The following is a 24,828-nucleotide window of genomic DNA, read 5'->3' as shown; positions in this document are numbered from 1 at the left end:
TACATACACACAAACAGAACAAGCCACGCTGAGTGCTAAATATTTTAACGTTACCTTATCAATCTAAGTTGATACAAATCATCAAAGCATTTTGACAAATGGTAGAACATTAAACAATTATTAATTTGCATATTAAACAATGCTTGCCATGTGTTAGGGTGCAGTAGGAGTGTTCTGTTTTTACATATAGAGGAGCTAAAGCCTATTTTTACAATAATGTCAAAGATGTCAAAAAAGAAATGTGTGTGTGACAAGAACTGGCATGGCAGAGACTAGGAAGAAAAAAAAAGATGTTTTAAAAAAATGTTTTACTGCCTTAGTGGGCATTGTTTGCTTCTTACTGATGTACAGCACTTTGAGACTCTCGTGCATAAATGGTGCCTGTAATTAAGAATTAACAGGTTACATAACACCGGCCTTAATGATCTGTACATAATGCATTAATAATAGAGGCTAGTAACTATGTTATCACTGTCACCAGTTCTTGAGATGTTTAAAAATGTTCCATCTTGTTCCATCTATTTTGGAAACTCTGTCTTATTATTTTTAGCACACTCCCATGTTTGCCTAATACATGTCGTCAGCTCGTTGTCTGTCCATAGCTCAGAGTCGTCGGTGAAGACTGTGTGTGCGAGAAAGACACACAGAGGGATAAAAAGGGAGAAAGTAGAGAGAAAAACAGCATTTTTGTCCTGCTGAGAGGGACAGTAGATGAAGGAGAGAGAAAAGAAAGAGGGTTGACTCAGATACGAGAATGAAATGGATTTGTGTGTGTGTTTGCTAATGTGAGATGGACAAAGTGAGGGATAAAGAGAGGGAAACGGGTGGATGTATCATATATTTCTCCGTGGGTCTGGCTCGCCATTTAATCCATGGGGATACTTTGGACATGTGAATCTCACCTGGTTCAAGGCACATTTCGACCCTCTCTTTTCGACTTGGGAAATAAAAGATGAAATTACACCCACAAGGAACATCTGTAATGCAGTTAGTGTAAACCAACAAGGGGCCGCAAACCACCAGCAACACACCAGCAAAGAAATGTTACTGTAAATGGGAACTCAGAGAGAGGGTATTAAAAACGCTCCGAGAATCGCAGGGTTTTGAGAGAAGAGTCAATATACTGGACACAGTTTGTGGAGCTGCCGCACTGGTCTGACAATTTATCTCACAATTGGTTGAAATTTGTACCACAGTTTTGAGTGTTAGGCTCTTTCTCGCCCTCTTGTCTGCAACTGTATCCTGCGACTATTCAAAGCTTCTTATCAGGTTTGATACCGTCTGCTCTTTCACACATTTTTCTTTCTGAAGCATAATAACGGGCAAAACCTTAGAGTCAAGGTTTCAAATACATTTTTAATTATAAGAAATATGTTGAAGTATAAAACCTTAAACATAGTTCTTAGATGAGTCACAGTTACATGTTTTTTTTTTTTTTTTTTGTGCGACAAAGAAATATTATGATATTAGGAACTTTAAAGAAAAATACATTTTCTTCTAGAAAAGTCTTTAGTTTGGCTGGTAATACTGTACATGTCATTAGGGCAGTTGAGGATTAGGAATTAGAGAGGATATCCACCAGTCCTGGTGTCGGTTGTTTGATCCTCAGCTCCTCCTGTCCACAGTGAACCTCAAGATGCTGTCAGTGGGTCAGGGCACAGTGTGTGTGTGTGTGTGTGTGTGTGTGTGTGTGTGTGCGTTAATGGGTGATTCAGAAGCAACATTAAAGTGCTTTGGGTAATTATAATGTAGAAAAGCAACCTAAGTGCAGATCATTTTCCATTCAAAAGCACGTCCAGTGGAGGCCAGTGGAGACATCGTGTCTTCCACTGTACTTGTCCTCTGTGCTTCAGCATGTTCATGTAAAATGTACAAACACATTCAAAATAGTGAAATGAAGAAGCCATAGGGTTACGACAAGGTTAGTCATTTTTCACAAACAGTGATTGTGTTCGCGGCTTCCTGTTTATGTATTGGAGCCGAAACTAATTAGGTTGGGATGCAGAATGCTGCGGGTTCGAATCCCACCCCACCAGCAAACAAGGGCCACCTTGGTACCGGTCCAGAGCCCGGATAAAATGGGAGGGTTGCGGGTGGAAGTGCATCCGGCTTAAAAACTTGTGCCAAATCAACGTGCCGAACACGTAGCATGTGGTTTCCTTGTTCCCTGAAGGGACAAGCCGAAAGCCACTGATCTTTATTGGAGCCATACTGATGTTGGCAGTGTTCACCAGCTCCACCCACACACCCTGTAACTATCCATCGCTCCTGTTTATTCACGCACCTACACCCAATCTTGAGTTTGTGACAAACGCTCACAACTTGTATCCATCTGCACGTAAATTGTAATTAGATGCAACTGTTTAGTAACTTGAGATGCAATTTATTGCTCAGCGGTTTCATCACATTATCAGATTATTTGTTAGAAATGTGCGTCACACACACACACACACACATACTGACATGCACAAATGTACGACATACACAATCATAGATGCTCAAAGAATTCAGAATACATTCTCCCCAAAAGTACTCATGCTTCTCTGTCTTCATCTGTGTTTTGACATCATCATCTCTGACACAAACGTCCTTCATGCACCAATTAAGCCTATTACACTGGATTTTACCGCATTATTAAAGGTGGCCTGAACAGCACGCCAGGAATTATACAGTGACAGACACACAACCACATCAGATGGCAAGTAAATCCCTACATTTATACTTTCTCTTAGGATTTGAACAGCTAATTTGTTACCTGTGAAATGTTCACTGTGCTCGTTGACACCTGTTGATAACAGGTAATCAAATGTAGTTCTTGTGGATAACACTGTGCCATGCTAATGAAGCACACCAGAGGCGAACTGTGGATGATGGGAGGCCCTTTCTAATCTCCTAACTGGCCCGGGAGATTTAGCCCAACTCCTTCCAAAACAGTCTCGCAGGCAAAACCTATAACTTGGATTTAACAAAGGATGCTGTACATATTCTCAACTTCAGCACTAGACACAAAGTCCAGCTCTCTCTGTCTCGCTCTACACTTGGCTTCGGGCCAACTCCAGCTAAAACATAAACTCCCAACATTCGAAGGGTGAAGATTAGGGGTACTGTCGAACAGTTCCCTTCCCAAAACAAGCACACGAAAATCCTTTGTGATTCTCTCTAACAAGGCAGCATCTCTGCTAATGACTCCACTGAAGAGTCTCTTCTGCTAATGTTAGGACACACATCTTCAAACACTGGCTCATGCTGTTGTCATTGCTCGCGCACACTTCAGAATCCAACAGCCGATGATAATTTAATGAGGTCACGAATAGCACAAATCTCAGACTATTTTGGAACTTAATTTTGTCTCCAAGTCGGGAGGCAGTCAAAACAATTCTTACATCATGAAGAAAGATTCCCAACCAGTAGCTGGTAATACATGTCATTATGTCAACTTTATGCAAAAAATACAATGATTATGAACTTTTTAAAAAGCATTTGTTCATATCTAATTGGATTCATCACAGCCCACATCTAGTGAAGTACAGCCCAGATGACTATAAGTGTCTTTGTGCTTGTTCCACCTCCTTAAAGATTAGTTGATCTGTGGGAACTGTGCATGGAAAGAAACATTTTCGTATTATTTTCAGTTTTGAGTTCATGTACAGCGTGCAGAATATTTGCGTGCAAATAAGTCCTATTTGCTCTTTGACTAGAAGCTTATCTCTGCAAACAGCAAAACAGTTCTGCCCCCATTTCCAGAGAAAAGAGTTCTACATTTTCCAGGCCCTTTGGTAATGTATTGAAAATTCTGTGTCTCTGTGGCATTTTGAACAGAAGATATACAGGCATTTGAAGATAAAATTAAAATCTTTTCTTTGTTGTGCTTTGCAGAGGTTTAAGGTGGACTTCAGACGTTAAATTATTTCATGCGTCACACAATAGCCTCAGGGAGACATGTCATCAGCCCCAAACTTAGTCATCATGACAATAAGCCTACATACAGTATAAAGCCAGAGTCACCAAGAGCTATATCTTCAGCCACATGATGAACACTGAGTACGACAACAGATGGTAAGACTCCCACAAAGCCTTGATCTCAGCATCATGGAATGAGTCTGGAAATACATGAAGCGACAGAAGACGCTAAACCACCTAAATCCACAGAAGAACTGTGAGTTCTTAGAGATCCGTGAAGTGACCTATCTGCCAAGTATCAAGAAAAGCTGTGATCACAAAACCAAAGGGAACTGGTGCTGTTTCATGAAGGCAGTGTGTAGTCACACAAAATCCTGATTATTTTCTATTTACTGAATGTTGTGTGACATTAATCAGTAAAAACGTACCACTATTCATGGCACTATTTTTTAAAGCATCAAACGTAATTTACGTTCAGAGCCTAAATATGTTATGCTGTTCCGTATATAAATATAAAAAGCCAAAAGAGCTCGATAAAGTATTGGTATTGGTATAAAGTTGAGGTATTTTGTCATGTATACAGTCGGGCTGTTAGTTTAGCTTGGTTTCTAGAAGAAAACTGCTGTTAGAAGTGCAAGTTCACGTGTCCTCAAAAGGTTAAACTCAAGTTTAAACCATTATCTTGATGTTATCAGTTTTTATCAGAGCATAATTTTAGTTCCATAGGCAACCTTTGGGTTCTCTCTATACATCTTTATAGTCTTGACTTTATGGCGCTATATAAATAAAGTTGAATTGAATTGAATAGTCAATGACAATGCGATGAAAGAAACCTTTTTTCTCTTAAAGAAGTATTTTCAATCATTCAAATTTAAGAAATAACGCAAAGGCAGGGTGATGCTAATTTGCTGACCTACTGTGGTGACGCTTTTTGGAATCATGACAGAAATTCACCAACGAAAAGCAGGTGGATTCTCACAACATGGTGTACAAAGACAAAACTCCCACTTGTAGTGACGTTAACTTCACATTTCAGGTTGCACTTTTTCTCCATCTCCCTTTCTTCATTTTCTGTCATCACCAGCCAAAATAAAATCCATTTATCTACGGTTTGTTTTTTGTTGAGCATATGTGCTGTGATGGATATCACAGTTCGGGGACCTGAGCTATCTCTGCAGAACTACAGTATAGTAAGTTAGTCCATTAATGAAACACAATATCATCCATGGCAATAGTATAACGTGTCTTTCTTTGATACTGGGTTTTGAGTTAAATGCATGTTGAACAAGCAATAAGCAAATCAGCCGATGATCAAAGCTCTATAAATAGTCTTATGCTGAAAATCAGCCTCCCTGTTGCTGCTGCTGCTGCTGCTGCTGCTGCTGAGTCCTTCAGCATCAAAGCTCAGCACAGCTTCACTGAACTGCAGCTTGCCTGTGACTATCCAGAGGTCAACCTCTGACGGTAGAGCAGCCAACTGGGACTGCACAGCATGATGGTGCGGTGGAGGGGATCCACGTTTGCTCCAAGCAAGAGTGGTCGGCCATTTTCTCCTCAACCAGGGTGCTGGAAATGCAGGTGTACAGCTGCCTATTACCATGTGCGAAAACAGTGTTGAGCAGCACGTTGTCCTCTCACAACTTATAAAGAATGGGAGCAGGTCACCAAGGAGCTAAAAGATCAGAGCTGCACAATCCAGCTACCGTATGCTCCCTGTTAGAATATGATAACCGGTGAAAGGAGGGCACATAATGACACTATTTACAGCATAGATCAATCATTACTGCAAACTCTGCTGCTAGTTCACTGTGGCTTCCCTTTGACCTGAAGTGCTGTGCTATTGTCTCACTGTCTGAAAGCAGGAGCAACAGGAGGTCAGAGGCAGAAGAAGAGAAAAGACAGTAAATAAACACTTCATAAAGGGTACTGCTGACAAACAGAAATGGAAACAGCAGGGAATGAAATTGAGGTTTGAAGCCACAAATGAGAACAATTCAGCATGCAACAGATGGATCAAGCTATTCGAATTGCATGGTATGTTGTTTGGGACTATCTGTATTTGTGTGCAGACAGATACAGGGGCACGTTATTATTATAGGGCCAATTATAATTATGAGGAGAAATCACGAATGATCAGCCTAAGCCGAGTAATTATAGCAGATTAAGATTAATGATGCAAACTCTGTCTGAGTCTGCTTCTACCGAACTTTACTCAGTGCTCTGCTCGTTCCCATTTAAAAGTTTCACCTTACATGGCAGCTTACGTGTAGAAAAGCTGCCGGGAAGTTATCTTGGAAATATGAGACCTGTAAAAACACTTAACGTACAGAACTAAGGTGGCTCGTTTACTCTGTTCCTGTAACATATGACACTTAAAAGGGATCAAAATGAAGATACCAATCTTTAAATGTACATAATCTTGTTAGTGGTTGGTTGGTAATCACATACAAAAGGGTTGGATCCGAGTGGTGTATGGGCTGCAACTATTGGGTTTGTGTCCCTGTGCATAACCACGGACGCTCAGAAGCTTGGACCTGTGTAAAGAGGAAAGTTCAGTCTTTCTAAAGAACGAGAGAACAGGAGAGACAACAGAACAGTGCGACGGAGGCTTAGAGTTGGAGGGTTGACCGAAGCAGAAGAATGGAAGACAATTTGGCAGTAGAGGCATCAAAGTGAAACCAGAATGAGAGCAGAGGGGTTAAGAAAGGCTAGTGGAGGAGAGAAGGGTAAAGAGGGGTAAAGTAGAACACTTTCTAAGAAAGACTTGATTAAGACCGTAGAAATAGATAAGATACAATAAAAATGTGACAGGGTAAAAATAAAAAATTGACATAATGAACAAAAAAAGGTGCTAAAGGAGATAACTGCAAAGAAGGATGGGGAGAGAAATGGGAGGTCAGGGGGAGGAGGAGGAGCAGAGCAGTGGCTGGTGAATTGACACAGCCTCTGTCGGCCGAGAATCAAAGCAATGACAGGAAGCCTTTGAGCTCCAAGAACAGCAAGGAGTGTGTGTATGTGTGTGTAGAGTAATGGGTGAATGTGCACGTGTGTCTTCATGAAAAATGATAAAAGAGCCGAGGCCTGAACTGGCACAGGATTGCTTTGAAAAGGCCGACTCGACGCCGTCACTTTGTTCTTCCAACAAAATGATGATAATAGTCTTCCTCAGCCAGAGAGATGCGCACACACACACACACACACACAAACACACATACCACTCCATATCATTCGGGGACACTCTGTGATGTAGGTCTCCATAGAAACGGCAACAACTTAGTGCTGGCTGATGTATAATGACAGTGAGCATTGCACCCGAGGTGGAAGAGAGGGACTGTTGGATGAGGGAAAGACAGACAGAAGGAGAAAAAATTGGAGGTGAAGTCATCCAGGCTTGAAGCCTTCCCCTGTTATAATTTGGAATGCAAACTTGTTGGCATCATCCTTTCCAGGAGCACAAAATAAATCCAGTTACATAAATGAACAGGATATTTAAGACACTCGCTGTTGCATTTTTAAATGTTGTGAAAGAACTATAATTTTACCTACGCCCAGAATGAATGTAGTAATCTTGCAGTAATCTGAACCTAAAATCTGTGTTTTCTACAATGTTTTGCTTTAATAACATAGAAGATAGTGGTTGATAAAAAAAAAGTGATGATATGAAAAAATTTTTCCAAATATGGAAAACCAATGCAATATGGAATGAATAGCAGACATAGACTTTGCAGGTTAGTCCCATAAAGTTTAGAGGCTATTGAAAGGTTTTAGAAAGTTTTGAAACAAGACAAGTGCCGTATTTAATTATGCATTAATTTTGAAACGGCGTAAAATGATTGTTTGGTCACTTGGAGGCAGCACAACAATTGGCAAACGCGACACTGAAAAATTCATAAATGTGTAGCCATGGAGGAAGAAAGCACACTGAGCAACATTAGCCTTCATCCGGAGTCGCATTTACCAACTCCTGAAGGAAACATTTGGCTCTTTGGCTCAGGTTGTTCACATAGTCACTATTTTTTCCTTTCTGTCTTTGCCCCAACAGGACACAGTAGGAAACTAATGTCTTGTAGGAGTCACAGCTAAAAATGGATTTGAGTTACTGTAAAAAAAAAAAAAAGAAAGAAAGAAAAAAAAAAAAAAAATATATATATATATATATATATATATATATATATATATATATATATATATATATATATATATATATATATATATATATATATATATATATATATATTCTGGTGACTTTTTCTCTTTCTGACACTTTTCTCAAAAGGTTTATAAAGGACAACCCACCTCATTTATTGTATATAGGGTGGCCAAAACATTAGAACCACCTCTTCTTATAATACACTCCAGTACGAATAAGCCTTTCTGACAGTTTCAACTTAAAAACTGAGAAATTAGAAAATTGTATTGTAATTCATGGCAGAGCTGCTGTGCTGGATTGCGTCAGCTCTTACAGGTGTAGCTACTAAAGGTTCCAGTGAGTGTATGTTTTCTGTTGTGTGCTTCATATTCTGTCTGTATATTTTAGCTCAACAGGTCACTTGCTGATGTTACTGCCTACTGTACTATTACCAGTGGTCTCTCCAAATGTACACAGAAGCTCTATTACAGTCATTATCATCACTGTACTGATACTCGATTGGGACTATTTTAGTGTGTTTATGACAAAGGCAGGCGTTCACTCATGGAGATCTGTAATCACCTGTAGGAGGTGGTATCTTTGCATATTTGTGTATGTTTATGTATAAAAACTGTGTGTGACTGAGTTGACAAGTTCACTCTATCTCCGAAGATCAAGCCACCGATGTGTGTCACACCCTGCGGTGTCACCGTGCGTGCGTGCAGTTTACTGTGGGTTGTTTTTCTTTTAGGTGACATGAGTAGCTGCTGAGAGGTGTGAGCTGATGTCTTTTTAAGTGTAAGATTATAACGATGTGTGCACAGTGTGCAGCGGTGATAAGTACCACAAGTATATTTGCTCAAGCTCTATCAAGTCTGTCAAGTCAAATTTTTTTATGTGCTTTTACTTTACTGGAGTATTTCAATTTTATGTTGAAGGGATTATAATGGTTATTTATGCAGCACTTTTGGTGGGCGGAGCTTGCATGTTCTCCCTGTATGAGTAGGTTTCCTCCCACAGTCCAAAGACATGCATGGTGGGTTAATTGTGACTAAATGGCCTGTAGGTGTGAATGTCTCTCGGTGATGGACTGGTGATAGCTGGGATAGTCTCCAGCCCATCCTTACTCCGAACCGCATTAGCGGTCACAGACAATGGACGGACAGAATTTGATGATTCTAATAAATGCTTATCTGTTATGATGGTTTCATGTGAAAAGCAGCTCTGCCCTTCGCCAAAAGCTGTTTGTGTTCCATATATTTGTAGACAACACAGACCACTTGACACTTTTTTTTTTCAAATACAGGTTTTTGCAAAAAATCATATTTTAGAATCTGTCAAACATATCGGCACTAAAATTGGACGTTTAAGTTATTAACAGCACTGAGTAAAATACTGTTAAAGACACATTATTTTTACCACCTTTAGGTTTCCAGCCTTGTATAATCCACATTTGAAACGGGAGTTCTGGCAGATTAACGTGTGACTTTTCATTTTGCAGGCAACGAGCCGTCGCCACTGGGCACGGTGGAGAGCTACAACCCAGTGAAGCGGCGCTGGGAGTATGTGGCGCCCATGCCCACCGCACGCTGCTCCTCTGCCCTCCTGCAGACCGCCAGCATGCTCATTGTGATCGGTGGAGTCGCTCAGGGACCCAGTGATGCTGTGGAGGCCCTCTGCTTACAGGAAACAGTGTGACACATGCACACACACTAACACGTGCACAGGAATAAATGCAAACCGGCAGTGATATTTTATTCATGTATGTGACACAGAGACACACATGAATCGGATCCACAGATCCCACTTAGATATGTTTTTATCTTCATGCCCAAACGGAAGGATTTCTCTTGTACACGTGGGTGCAAGAAATTCCATGTCTGATTCAACAAGCATTTTCAGATGGGAGCTGCAAAGATAGTTTACGACAGAGCTGGACGAGTACAAGATTAAGGACATTCAAGCGGCTGCTGTGACTGACAAGGACAGAAAACTGACAGCTTTTCTACTCTGGGGAAATCAGAGGATGACAAAAAAAAAAAAAACTGAGCAAAAAACAGGCACGCGCCGTGTCTGACGAAACAACACGCCTTTGAACTGTTGAGCATTTTTCAGAATAAAAGCAGGGTACTTTTCTGGATATTTAAGGAACATAGGGCCATATCTGTATCTCTTCTTTGCAGCCGAGTCCCTCGCTTGTGCTGCTGCGACAGCAAGGTCGGAGACTTTTCTGTGACCTTAGAAAACACCACTCTGTTGAGTTTTAGACAGTTCCCACGTTCTGGGAATGTGATTGTTGGTTTTTGGTTCTTCTCTGTTGGCTGCAGTGTTGTATATGTGTTGAAAGTCACCATCGGCCCTTCGTGTGCATTCGCTCCGTAAGCAACTCTTGGTTAAAGGTCCATCTATTGTCCATCTCTGACCAGTCGAGCTTACGTTGGCCTCAGTCACTGTTTCCTTTGTCTGCTGGTGGAAGAGAAGTTGACTGTGGGTTAGTCCCGCTTTGCCACGCATCTCCCCTTCCTCGCCTAGAACATTAGCACCATAGCAAGCAATCGCCAGGCTCAAATGCTCCTTCACGCTGTAGCTCAGGCTGTAGTTGCCCATGGAGCGAATGCAGAGTTACTTTCGTCTGCTGCACTGAAGCATCCAGAAGATCATGAATCTGAACATCAGCTTTCTTAGATTTCATTTACATTGAGTGGTTGTTGGAATCACACTGTATCCTGATTTTAGCCAAATGATGATGAAAATGGAAACAGCATCTTAAGGTAATGATACCTGGGCAACACCTTGGCTCAATGGAGGAACATACAGAATAGCTTTACTTTTATGATCACGTTCACATTAGTTATTTTTTCAGGAATGTAATTTTAAACTTTGAGGAGTTAGATGAAATGGCCTGTTTTGGCTCCTCAGGGGGGCGTGGGAGAGAAATGTGAGACTGAAATAATTCATGCCGTCGAAGGAACAGGTGCGTGCTGGCTGTAAGTGCAGCAGCTTCCATACATCCTGCACCACTCATGGATGCAGGTAAAGTATACTTAAAAGCACTTAGCACCTCATAACAGTCATTTGCCTAGAAATTCATACTTCTTCTCATAACCTTGAATCTAAACACACCACACTTTCCGAGGATGTTATAACTAATGGCAACATCATACATAACATCACCACAAATGCTCCTAGCTCCTAATTCTGAACGCTGCTCGCTGTGACTTCATTTCTCCGCAGTGAAGCATCAGTGTTCACGCAACCAATGAAAAAGCCACGTGGCCCATGTGACTCCTAAATGTGGACTTAGCATTACTTTACATTTGCACCTAAAGTAGACAACTTTGAAATCAACAGGAATCGCAGTTTCTGTTTTTGGTGCTAATGTCTTCAAGTATATCCATTTATTAATGATTTAATATTTACGACTGACATCATCACCGAGGGTCATACAGTATGTAGTAACTAGAACATAACCTGAAGTTTGCTTCGTTTTACAAAATTAGAGTCCATGTTGTCCATGCGTCCCCTCTTCCACTCCCACCCTAAATCTGTGCTTTGTTCGTCTTTTTCCTTTTCTTTCCCTCTTTTCAGCGAAGGTTGCTTCGTTTATTAAACACTGTTCGCCGCCATGTTGGATTTGGAGCAAGGACATTCGGGAAATATCCATTCTGCCAGGATGTTGCTTAATTGCAATGAACTGATGAGGATTTTACTGTCCAGCAACTAGTTATAGAGGCAAAAAAGTTTAGTACTTGTAGCGGTACTCGTTATCTGCAAGTACAAATACAGTATGTAAGTACTTGTACTTAAAAAAGTGGCATTTTGACATCCTTAGTTGTATATACTATCGGTGAAACATTCTGGATCAATTATACTTATAGGTGTTTTCATAGATATGCAGATACCTGCTACTGCTGTGACTTTGCAAAGTAAAGCTACGACCAACTAATCAGAGCCACTTTCAGTCCTTCTGTGGGGGACTGCTTGACACTCAAAAGACCGACAGTCGGTGGAGACCTTGTTTGGGCTGAGGTGAAGCTTTGCGTACAAGAGTTAGGGCTGAAAAAAGATGATGGGCGCTGCTGAGCAGAATGTTTTGTGGCAGGTTCGTTGACCTGCGGACTGCAGATGTGCAAAAAAACAGAGGGTTTTACCTGCAGTGCGGTACTGTGTGGCATGTAGCCTCTGTTCTGTCTTTATTATCCTGCCAGAACCAGCAATCAGCTTCCCCATTTAGAATTGATTAAATGCAGCAAACGAGTCGATTGTGGCTCAACGGGGCCCAGCCCAAGACGTATGGGGGTTAGGGTTTCAGGGGCAGGAGGAAAATCATTAGAACTACGAAACAAGCAGCCGTACATAAAAAGCTTCAGGTATTCATATATACAGAGTAGGGAGAAGGAGAATGACTGCAATATGCAGTTTCTTACACACATGCCCTTTTTACTGTTTCACCCCACTCTATTTTTATTTCTTTATTTCTGGCCTGCACCATGGCAGCCCTTGTTAACAGAGTCAGACATCTATAGCTGTGAGAGAGCACTAAAGCTGTAGGAGCTCAGATGAGATGCCAGTCGACAGTTGGTTATTTCTGGTGCTGCATTGTGTGCATCCGATTGAGAGTGTTAGGTACAAGCCACATGCTCACCACATACACCAACACACACACGTGCACCCTGGCGCTTGTATGGAAGGCCAGGAACGTACCTGTAAGCCTGCAAACCGGAAAAACACATTCACCTCCTCACTCACTTATTAAATCCGTCGCAATCGAGTTTTATTTGGCATCAAGTGCTAAAGCTTGGAGAGACTACAGATATCATTTTGTTAGTAAAGAGCTCTGCTGGTGGGGGACTCTGGTCCTCTACTCCATCCAACACTTATTAGCCTACTTGAATCAACTACGAGGTGTTGGACGTTTGTGTGTGCGTGCGTGTCTTTTTGTTTTTATCACATTGTGGGGCCCAAAAATGAATTAACACAGTCACTTGTAGCGACATGTGGGAACTGAATTTCAGAGCGACGATATCAAGGTGACATAAAGTTACGGTTAGTAAAGTACTGGTTGTAGTTAGGGACTCAAATGGAAGTCAAGCATATTAACGCTCTTGGACTCAATGAAAAGTCCCCGCGGGGTAATAAAAAAGGTGTGTGTGTGTGTGAGAGAGAGAAATACCACAGTGATTGTTTTTGTAATGGATGTTTTCTTAAATGAAAATGACCAAATCATTTGCAGTTCACTTACGGATCCTCTTCAGGGCTAGGAGACCGATTTGTATTGCAGTACCATGATTAGGCACCGAGGACAACTGATAGACATGCTGACGCTGCCTCGTACCTTGTAGCTCTTAACCTAATTTTGACATAATTTTACCTTATTATGTTGAAAAGTATCAAAAGCCAATTTATCTTCTTTTCCCCACCGTTTTATACCTGTTTTAATATTTTTGTATTGCACCAACTGGTATTAGGTTTTTGGTTTTTACCAACTCGTGAGGCAAATATCTGACCCTGACTGAACCCCACAAAGAATATTTAACGACTAATGGACGACGTGTCAGCAAACAGTTGAATATTTCACTGCAACAGGTACAACATTAGCATTTGTTTGGAATTGTGTTTCTTTCCACTGAAAGATTTCGACATTCACCAGTTTTTCCTCTGTTTTGGTCTCCACCAAACCAATATTATGTTATTGCCACATTAGCTAACTGCTGGAAGTGAGATTCATGAAGACAGAAACTGCAGGCTGTCCCACCACAACGTGCTGCAGATTTGGGTTTTAATTTCCTGACATGAAGATTAAAAAAGATACCTTTATTGCCCAGCTTTAACACATCCATGATTTCTTGTGTGTGCATATTCAGAGTTACGTGTGGAACTGTACTTCGGACTGCAAGTGAGCGTTAATATGCTTGTGTGTGGGTGCTTGTACTGTGTTTGTGTAAATGTTTGACACTAAGACACTCTCGCTATGTGTTATTGGGTGAGCTGTCTGGAGGAAACACACAGTCTCCTTTGCAGATTTTCTGTTTCTGCAGCTCTTCAAAACAGTTTACATGCCAAACTGCAGTGCCCAAGGAATGCTGGGAGCGTGCCAGTGCTCGCTCCCTGTTTTGGTTGTCTAGCTTCCTTAAACTTTTCTCTCTCACTCTCTCTCTCTGATGTTGACAGTATCAGATGGTTTTATAGCGAATGCGCCTCGTAAATCTGATTTTTGTCTTCAAGAGAAAAGACGCCTCATGGCTTCTTGTGTGATGCACGTGGAACGAAACCCCTCTGTCTCCTTCGGACAGCAGCCTGAGAAACAAGAACAAAAGAGCAGGATGCTTCAGTACAAGTAGCCGCTAATTACACGCTGTACTTTCTTAGCAGGCACATGATGCACAAGCATATGTAAATGTGTATGTAAATGTGTTCTTACTAGACTCGCTGAAAGCCAGAAAATATTGTGGACCTGCTTCCCGTGACAAGAGCATTAATATGATTTAAATTAGCACGGGCTTCTGGGTGAAATTGTTTCAAACTGTGTCCGGAAAATCTGCAGAACCTGAGGCCCAGGGCAATTTTACTAGCAATAAGTGCCCTAAAATTATTACACGGGATTTTAACACCCTGTAGATACGTTGAGTGGAAACAAAAGCACTTTTTTTCAGACATTTATTATTGAGCAGATGTGACTTGCCCTAAAGTAGTTGCCTTGAGTATCATTACCTCTCAAATCATATACAGTATATATAGTTCATACAGTATGTACCCTTTTGTCCAAGACACGTTTGGGCCCTGTTTAGGCATAGGGTGCATGGGAGCCTTTGTGCGTTCATTCACAAAAATAAGGCCCACATACTCAGGTTCTGCCAAATTAATGGGGGGGTGGGGGGGTGGGGGGGGCACAGTTCAAAAATCGGTTCAGAAGATACAGAATTTACACTGTTTTCAATTTTATGAATCAATGCAGAACTGTGTCCTATTTTTAACAATGAAAAGCTTCTGTACTTTGCGTGTGTGTGTGTGTGTGTGTGTGTGTGTGTGTGTGTGTGTGTGTGTGATTCAGCACAGTTTCCTGGGCAACGGGAACAGTGTCAGCCCCCACAGGTAGCATAAACACGTCCCTGTTACATTAGTGTATCCATATGTTCTCGTTTTTATTTGTTGTTTTGGTTCTGTATTTTAATCTGCAATCAGAAAAAGATCAAACACCCCCCTTATTATTATGATTATTAATAGTTTAATCATGATTAGATATAATAGTGTTTCTTTTTTATTGTTAATTGTTTATGTTTGTTAATTATGTTGCCCTCCAGTTGTTTGTGCTGTGGATTGAAGTTGTGAGGTGACAGATGTATTGTGGTTTTGTCCAGATCTGAACCCAAAGTGTTTGTCACTACGTATGTGTTCCTGTAAAGCTTGGGCTGATGTTGTAACAATTTTTTTTTTCTTTTTTTTTATGGAGCTATATACATAAATCTGTTTGTTTTGTTGGTCAGATGAAACGCACCACAGCACAGTTTATACCAAGAGTGTGGATGTTTGTAATTGTGCTGGGTTCTCAAAAACCAAAAAAGATTCTATTTATTGACAAGAAAGACAACCGAGGCATTTTCAGAATAAATATAGATGGAGGATTTTGTCAGAACTGCAAACAGTTGAGTAGTTTATAATATTCAGCAAAATAAAATTAAAAAAAAAAAATACAAATGAGTTTCGACACAGAATAATTGAATCCTTTTGCAATTCTGTGATGGAACCATGCAGCTTGAGTGTTAAAGTCCAACGAGTTTGTACAGACATTTTGGGAAACACAAACCCAGAATCCCCCTCCTCTTCTGATGTCTCCCGCTGTACTGTGCTTTTTTTTTTTTTTTTTTTTCCCTACAGTGATCGACATGGTAGAAACCTGGTGAACTGCTTTGTGGTCTCAGTGGATCAGTATTGCCATGTGTTCTGTATGTGCAAATGTGATTGGGGAGATTTACTAAACTCAATGAAATGCTCATAAGGTGACGAGCAGGGAAGAGGAGATTCGACTCACTAAGTGTCTGACTTCACCCTCCTCGCTAACAACAGCTACAGTTTGATAGTACTGACGAACATATTAATTCAAGCAATGTAACGCAGCTACAGTATAATAACAGGAAACACACGCAGACATAAATATAAATGTATTTTCTTAAGTTTTATACAACGATTGATTGTTTCTAATAATTCAATCATAGTCATGACAATTAAAATTGCCTTCCAGTCAAATTAAGTGACATTCTCAGATGCTTTGTAGCAACATTGTTCAAATGCTAATCACAAATATTTAAAGCTACAGTATGTAACCGTATTTTGGAATATTACTTCAATGGAGATATTCTTTCCAATTTATCTTACTGTTTTTTGAATCGCACACTTCTTCCAATCTGACAGGGTCAAACCTTGTGTATCTATAAGAAGCCACAGGGTTTGATGCAGCATCAGTACTTCAGATGAGAGTTTGCTTTGATTAAGCTCCCTTCCCATATGTTGCATATTGTAGCTTTAAACTGTCTTAAACAAATGAATTTCCTAAAATATCTGCTCATTTATGAAACACATTTTGTGAATATTGACTGGGGCCACGCTGTGTGTCGGTCTATGAGACACTCAACATCCTCGTATCCCCACGAAAATCAAGGCAAACTACAAACTGACCTGCATTTATTTTCTACACCTGTGGTCAGATGTAATCCAGCTGCTCCCTTAAGGGTTGATCATCACTCAAGCAGCAAACAGGAGAAGCGTGTTGTAAATATGAGGTGCTTATTCTGAGCCGCAGATTACAACGTTATTAAAAATTGATGCTACTTGATAATCCCTCTTAAAGACAAACAAGATTAGGCTACTGCCTGTTTACACCAGAGTGAGTCTTTCCTTTTCGTTAACCGCTCACACAGACAAACAGAGCGAAACCAGAGGGGATATGCCAGCATTGCTTTTGTTATTATAATTCGTCCTATTATAATAATAATTGTAATCATGGTTTAAAAAAAAAAATGTGATTGTTGTCGTCACTGTAACAGATTAATGTGCCACTGCAGTGTTTTCTTAAGGTGTTGGAATAGAAGGACAGATACAAAAAGTGTATCAGGGTGTGTTCAAATGTTCAGGACAAGAGAGGAGCGGATCAGTTTGAGACAGAAAGGCTGCCTCCCCTCACCAAAGCCTGCCAGTCATACGACAAAATCCGTGGGTTTTCAACATGAGGACTCCATCCGTCTCGTTAGCGTTGATAATGGGGGTTTACAGGACACTGAGCTTCGTTTCTGTTTTAATAACGAAAAAATATTAGCCACCTTGAAAGAAGAGCAAAAACACGTCACGCAACATGTCTAATTCAGATTACACACTTTGGTGCGAGTAGATCCGCATCACATCGAGTCATTCAAGCACCTAATCTATAAAATAGTCTTGATTTGACCGGAGGCCAGCGGGGGCAACGACACGTCAGTGTGGCCGGCAGGCTTTGGCTTTCGGACCGAGTCGTGGCTGTGACTCCAGTGCAGTAGTTCAGTGCCTATACTAAATGTGAGGTAGTGCCTCGACTATGAATCCTGTTCTATAATAAACTATTTTGACTTGCTGTCTGATTCCAAATGTCCTGTGTCATTTTTTTTTTGGCTCCCCACTGTTTGACTCCAGCAACTTGTCCTGTAGACAAACACACCTCACGCCTCTTGAAAAGGTGTATCAGAAAAACGTCACTTGATCCATAATAGATGAAGCTGACATCAAAACCCACTTCAAACAGCAGCAGCACGTGGATAAAACGCTCCTATAGAGATGAAAGTTTGTGACAGAAGTCACAAAAGAGCTTTTTCTTTTCTCCGCTGTCTAATGGATCAGTTTGTCACTGCAGAACATGTGTCTCACTAAACACAATTTGTTAATTTGTAAGCAAACTGCAACTATTACTATAATACTGTGAATGAGATGAAGCAGTCGCAGTTAATCTATCTTTAGATGATCAGAAATGATTGGATGATTCTGGTGCTGATTAACTGCCCCATTATAGAGTTCGCAAATATTGAGTTGTCACAAATGATTTGATTCAAAAATGATTTATTTTTAGAATTTTTATAACAATGGATTGCTGATTGTAGGTGCACACAAGTCTTATTTTCCTTTTGCTCGATGAAAGGACAACTGTTCGCTAGTTTTAATTCAATGGAAGGCCTGAAACCGACGACAGGTCAATCTGAAAGTATTTGGAGAATCAGGCACCACTGGGCCTAAAACAAAGATCTTTAGTGATGCTAGAGGCATCACTTTGCTAAACATTTAGGGTGGAGTATCTTTGCTACAAACATAGATCGACTCACATTTAGTGCATGTCTTTTTTTTTTTTTTTTTTACTTTTTCTGCTTTTCAAGTCTTTGGAAGTGTGAGTATTTTCGAACCAGAACCGTTTTCATTTCAAAAAGTTACATAACGAGGATCCACTGGTGCGTAACAGTGAGGATAAACACAGGCTGTGGTTGCCGGAGCTTAAACTTTCCCCAGTTCCAGCAATCGGCCGGACACAGCTGTTTAACATCAGTGAAAAGCTTGAGAAAACCCAGGACCGGCTGCGTCACAGTGGAGAAACGTACTCCACCACTTTTGTGCCAACGTGTTAGTTAGTATTTTATAACTTGTAGCGCACGAGCTAAAGCGACTGCGCGTTCGTTTGCCTTGAAAGCAACATGCTGAATACTGTAGTGGAAGTAAGCAGGCGTTTAAAGGGCCAGGAAGGAACCTTTTGCATTATAAGGTCCATCCAGTAAAATGTTTTTACCCTTTTCAATCTCGACTACTGAGCAGAGAGGATTAGTTGACAGTGACGGCAGAACCGCCGAACCATTGTTGGATCCAATTGACTCGAAGGTTATAAGGCAATTAAACGGATGACCGCTACTCTCGGCCACATCCATTTCTGTGCTGCAAATCAGAAGACGCATTTCCCCAGCAGCTCTCTCACATTAGCTTTTACGTCAGCATATTGGAAATGATCTGCACGTATTGGTACCCAAAGCGCTTTACGCTGCTTCTCATGCGCCATCACGCACATGTGGGGGAGCTGCGATGCAGCTGGGAGTTGGGGGGTTCGGTGTCTTGCTCAAAGACGACTGGACAAATAACTGGAGGAGCCAGGGATCGAACCAGAGACTGTGGTATTGCTGGACGACCGTGCCACCTCCTGCGCCACAGTCAGGTGTAACATTAGGCCACGCTGAGAGGTGCACTAGGGATTAATGATAATTAGTCATGAAATATGAATCGCCTCTTTTACCCAGACAGTCTCAGGTGTCTGCTCCGACACAGATTTCCAATTGTGTCATGTTTAGTGATGATAAACATGTTTTCAGATGCATTTTTAGATCTGACCAGGTAATAATGCAGAAAAAAAAGATGGAGCTGTAGATGTTTAATATCTTCTGTCCAAGTTCCAAGTGTATGTTCCAGTTTTTAATGGCTCGTGAACAAAGGTTCTTTCTCACGGGACACATGCACGCTGACTTTGTTAGCTGTCTGGCTACTGCAACCTTATTATTTTCCAACAGGCCTGTGGAAAAAAGCAGATAAACACCAAGAAATCGTGACTCTGGGTCTGATGAACATGCTGGCAGAGTGTGAAACTCTTTTATCCAAGACGTGTTGCTATTCTTTCCCTGCACAGCACAACATCATCAGCCAGGCTTTGCAGCACATCTCTGTGGTACAAAGCCTGGCTGCAATGCTTTGTTTTTGCCTGGACATTGTGGTACATGCAGAAGGAAGAATGCACACGCTGCCAGGGATATGCATACAGTACATCCATGCCTGTGTGCATAAACAGTGAATTCAGGCTGCATATGCACAATAGCAACATTGTCACCTAGTCTGATCTGTATGCAGTTTGTCACTTTTTACTCCAGAAATATAAACGGTTGCATAAAATACGGCAAAGCTGTAGCATTCATTTGTACCAGCAATTCTGAGAATTCTACCGTCATGACCGTCATTCACCAACGCTCTGAGTTCTGTAGTTACCGAATTAATGCTCAAACCACTCCTGGTTTACCATTCATTGAACATCATAGAAGGAAAAGAGAAGTTACTTAAGAGCTGATTGTAGATACTATGTCAGTGAGCCAGTATTTCATTATTGGTTGCTGCAAGAACAAGCAAACTCCACACAAAAAGGCAGCAGTTGAACCCACGACCTTCTAGCTGAGAGGCAGCAGCGCTATTGTGGTTGCAGAATACAAAAAGGTAGAGGATCCTTTGCCCGGAAACTGTTGCTCTGTGGCATCAAAACACAGGTGACACGTACACAAAATACATGTAGTGCACGTGACTTTTTAAAAACCTTGACTTTTTCAGGGAAAGTTTCACAGGGAGAAAAATGCCCTGATCACATTCAGTTGAAACTGTTGACGCAGTACAACCACTGCCTGACTAAGGGTCTTGCCAAAGGGTCTTTTGGAGGATGGAGGAAGGTTAGTGCTGTTTTTCACTTGCCCCACCCATCCTGCCAGGCCTGGGGACTGAACCAGCCAATCAAAAGCTCAAACCTCTAACCGTCTCTTTCATACTTTAAGTCATTTTTAACTCTAATTTTAAGGGTTGTCTCCAATATTTTATGCATAGTTGAGGATTGTGAACTGCTCACACTGGTTTATCAAAACTCTGTACCTCTGGTTCTACCTCTGGTTCTACCTCTGGTTCTCGAGTTTGCTCTGTAAAGTGAATGTGTACTATTCATGGGTGTCTAAACTGTACATGTAAAAAAGAGAAAAAGAACTTGTTTCTGAAAGGAACAAAGAAACGCAAATACTTTTAGCTTGTTACTGTGTGGGACTATATAGTGAGTGGCTCACGGCTGCTTATAGAAGTATAGCAGATAAAATACGCGCCGCCGCTGTGGTTAATAATACAGGATGTGTCAAAGACAGGATCAACAGCTCTTTAGTTCAGCTGACGTCTCACTGCAGCAGCTCACACCCTCACCAAATCAGAAAACCCTATCTGAGACATATAGGGGACATTTCTTGAACTTTGCAGATGCATAAACAATTCTCTTTTGCTCCCGGATTTGAAAGCCGGTGGTATTTATCAAACTTTTCTATTTTTATGATATTTTTTATTTTTTGCTGGGAACATGGAGACATCTACGGCAGGAGCCCTGCAGTGCATGTCTGTTCATTTATAGAAACGGGGAGCACAGGCTGCACTACACTTTTCCACCCTGTCTCCAGTCTCCAGTTAGGTGGTCGCTCTCATTATCGCTGGCTTTCATGATTTCTCCCTTTGTGTTTACCAGGGTTGACATCAGGCCAGAAACTGGAATTTAAAGCAAGTACTTCAAGGCGGGAAGTGAAAGAAAATGAGGTTTTGCCATCTCTCTTAGTTACCTAGCAATAACAAGTCAAACAGTGCACTAGTCATCAAACAGAAATAAGGCTTAAATTAGAATATATTTCTTCTTCTTCTTCCTGAACTGCTCATTCATTTTAATTTGAAATATTTTTTAAAGAAATAACTGAAATGTAGATTAGGTCTCAGTTTAAGCTCTATTTTAGCATTATCACTTTCTGCCATCTAGTGGCACCAACGTGGACTTGCAAATGCCCCCAATGCTCAACATCGAATTCCCCTCAGTGCCAGTGTGTGTTTGCGTGTTTGCTGTATGGTCGAGTTAATAGAGTGAGGAAACGTTGCCCGCTGTTCAACTTCTCGCCCACCCTCCAAGGTTAGGACTTGAATTTAGGTTTAGAAATAGAATCACATGCAGCATTTGGGGTTTGGCATTTGGTTCCCTTTGAGCTTCAAAACTTTACTTTCATTCATTAACGCCACAACTACGATTATAAACAAGATTTTGATGCATTTGCTTGCAAGGTAAAGAAAGAGGAAATACAAGAAAAAAAATATAGAAAACATAAGCTTAAAGTGAAAATGTCTACAAATACTTGCTAAAAAGACACAAAATAATTGCTATTCTAGATTAAACTAAACATAAAAGTATAAATATATCTTACTACACTATACATGTTGTACCAAACCATAAAACTATTAGTGACCACTGGGTTGTGATGGTTCAGATTGTCTTGTAAGCATGTAAACGTGTGATGCAACAGCCCTGAGCTCATTTATGCAGAAATGGCCTTTTTTTCCAAGCTTGCGATAAACGGTTTTAATATTGTGTTAACTGTAAAAATACATAAATTCTAAGCAGGACTTCAGTGTCTTGTCCAAGGTCATTGGGAATCGAACCACCAACAGACTGAGCCATGGCCATCCCATACGGCCTGATCCTCCATGTGTTTGCTGCTACAGAATAAAGTAGTTTGCATCCTAATTTAGTAAGAAACATAGGTGAATTTACAGATAAATGCTAATAAATGTGTTTGTTAATAGCTGGTGATGCTAATTCTCCAAGCTGTGCAGTAACATGATGATCTGCTGTGATTTAAATAGCATCAGGAAAACCTCGAATGAGCAGTGTGGAAAAACGCTACTGAAGAAGACTGAAGACTGACATTTGCCTATGTTTCATGTATTTATTCGAGGAAGCATATTTCCCCCATTACTTCATACAGGTTCAAAGTTTTTATCTATTTTCATCTCCTCAGTGACGTGGAAGAGTGAGTGACTAATAATTCACGTGCTTTAAATGTTTCACATCATTTCTTCACAAGCTGCTCCGCATCTATTTACGGATAAAAACATTACACAATATTAGTCAGAACTATTTTATGAAATACGTTGTTACAGAGAGTGTGTGCAGGAAACTCTCCAGGAGTATTGTCCGGTGACACTTTGTCATGTGGAGGAAGTGGGATTCTGCTGTTCCTGTGGTTCATGGACAACTGCTTATACGTGTTTTTACACAAGGACCCTTTAGAAAGCAGATAGATATATTTTTTTTAATTATCACTTGACAAACATCCCACCTTGGCCTGGAGGTCATCAGCTTGTGAGCTCCAGAGAGATGAAGGCGCTTTTGGTCTTGATGTCTGGAGCAAAGAGCTTGATGATCCGACATCAGTCAGAACCGTAGTCGCGTGCGAAATGTAACAGAGAAAGTTTGTGTTTTCTCACGGTTGTGATGGGCAAGCGTCTGTTTACTGTGTGGTTTGGATGTGAGGGGTGGATGTGGGTTCTGGGTTCAGCGAGCGTTTGCACATGCATTCTAATGTAAAGCACTTTAAGTTAACTTGAAATAAAAAGTTTTGCCCAAATGAGATTTTTTTTGTGGTGTTTCATGCAGTTGCTTTGACCCGTGATCCAGAAATTGCAAACCCCGAACATGTGTCATGAAAAATACATCTAATTCCAAAGAAAACAAAAACAAAACAAACCTCAAACAGCTTCCACGTTGCCTGTTATCTGCCACAATAATCCAGTACGTACAGTACGTGTACCACAATACAACATGTGACCAAGTCTATAGTTGAAAACACAATTATTACATGTGCTGCATATTCTTAAAGGCATATTAGACACCTACCAGCACTAGGCATGTGAGAGATATTTCTTTTTTTTTATGGTTTGTATGTCGGTGAGTTACAGCATATTGCTAAGTAAATTCTTTATTTATACGCTGCCTGGCAAAAAAAAAAAAAAATCTGGAATTAACTGAGCAAACAGGTAAAGCAGTGAGGAGACAACTACCTGAAGATACAGAATCACCAAGACCAGGATGTATTGCGCTCAGATCTTTAGAGAGTGGTTCAGGAAACAAGAGACGTCTTTCACACATGGATTGGTCAACTCAACCCTATTGGGAATGTTTAGAATGTGCGGGAGGAGACTTTTGCATCATTAAGTCGGGATCTTGGTTAAAAAAATATGTATGGAACTGAAGTTAACGTTGTCACATTACATTTGCTGGTGTATAATCTAGGCTACAATTCCAGTAGGCAGTAACTTAATTTCTTGATTTAAAAAAAAAATATATATATATATATATAATGTTTGTAAAGTTGTATCCCTATTCTTTAATTGGCTGCTAAAGTTTGTTACTTAAATGTTTTAGCTTCTGTACTTGACACTTTGGTGAATGACAATGTTACAAATAATATAGTGACAATTGAAAAACAAAAATTTAAATCTTTTGATGTAATCACTGAAGAGGTTTCTTCAGGTTTGCCAGTAAGGTAACACACACACTTTATTGCTTTAGATTACATCGAAAAAAAAAAAAAGGTCATTTCCGCTGACATATAGAATAAATACATAAAAATGTAAAAGTCAGATGTGATAACTCAACAATACTTCGGAATGTCTGTACCACAGAAGGTCATCACATCACAGGTCTGACAATAATTATGCTCGAATTATCAGTTTAATACAAGGTCATTATTTTGAGAATGGAACTTTTAGTGCCAGTGTTACATAAAATTGAGATTTTTGATTCTTTTTTTAAATTTGAAAAAAGAATTCTAAAAAGAATTTTAGCATGAATTCATGTGGTCATTGTACATAGGAAATTTTTTCTATTGTGAAAATGCAAATTATACTACTTGGAAATAAAATCTTTTATCGTCTTCCGCCCCGGAACAACTGCACTTTCCCGATTAAGTTCACCTCTATACCAGTTAAGATTATATTACAACAAAGTTTTATCTCCATCTTTCCTTCGAATGAACCACCCATAAGTTAGAACACGTCAAACACTGTACACTCATTAATAAAAGTCAGCGATGAAAGGAGTACAAATAATAATCTATATATCTTCCATCTCTAAGCATGAACCGCCGCCCTAAAATAACTTAAAAAAGCAACGGTACTTCCTCTTAAAGTTAGATGATCCT

The 24,828-nt window shown here is 40.4% G+C and overlaps 1 protein-coding gene across 2 annotated transcripts in view; it reads left to right on the top strand.

Annotated features, from left to right (window-relative positions):
- LOC137139454 (kelch domain-containing protein 8B-like) overlaps positions 1 to 18,388 on the top strand; it is a 135,421-nt gene extending 117,033 nt beyond the window's left edge. For both annotated transcript variants that reach the window (XM_067526711.1, XM_067526710.1), the window contains one exon: positions 9,531 to 18,388. In XM_067526711.1, the coding sequence (XP_067382812.1) occupies positions 9,531 to 9,727 (197 nt within the window). In that variant the 3' untranslated portion in view covers positions 9,728 to 18,388. The remainder of the gene's footprint in view (positions 1 to 9,530) is intronic.
- The last annotated feature ends 6,440 nt before the right edge of the window (positions 18,389 to 24,828 follow it).

The sequence above is a fragment of the Channa argus genome, chromosome 13, assembly GCF_033026475.1.
Source record: "Channa argus isolate prfri chromosome 13, Channa argus male v1.0, whole genome shotgun sequence".
NCBI lineage: Eukaryota > Metazoa > Chordata > Actinopteri > Anabantiformes > Channidae > Channa > Channa argus.
The sequence above is the reverse complement of the archived record's forward strand: the minus strand, read 5'-3'. Positions and strand labels throughout refer to the sequence as shown.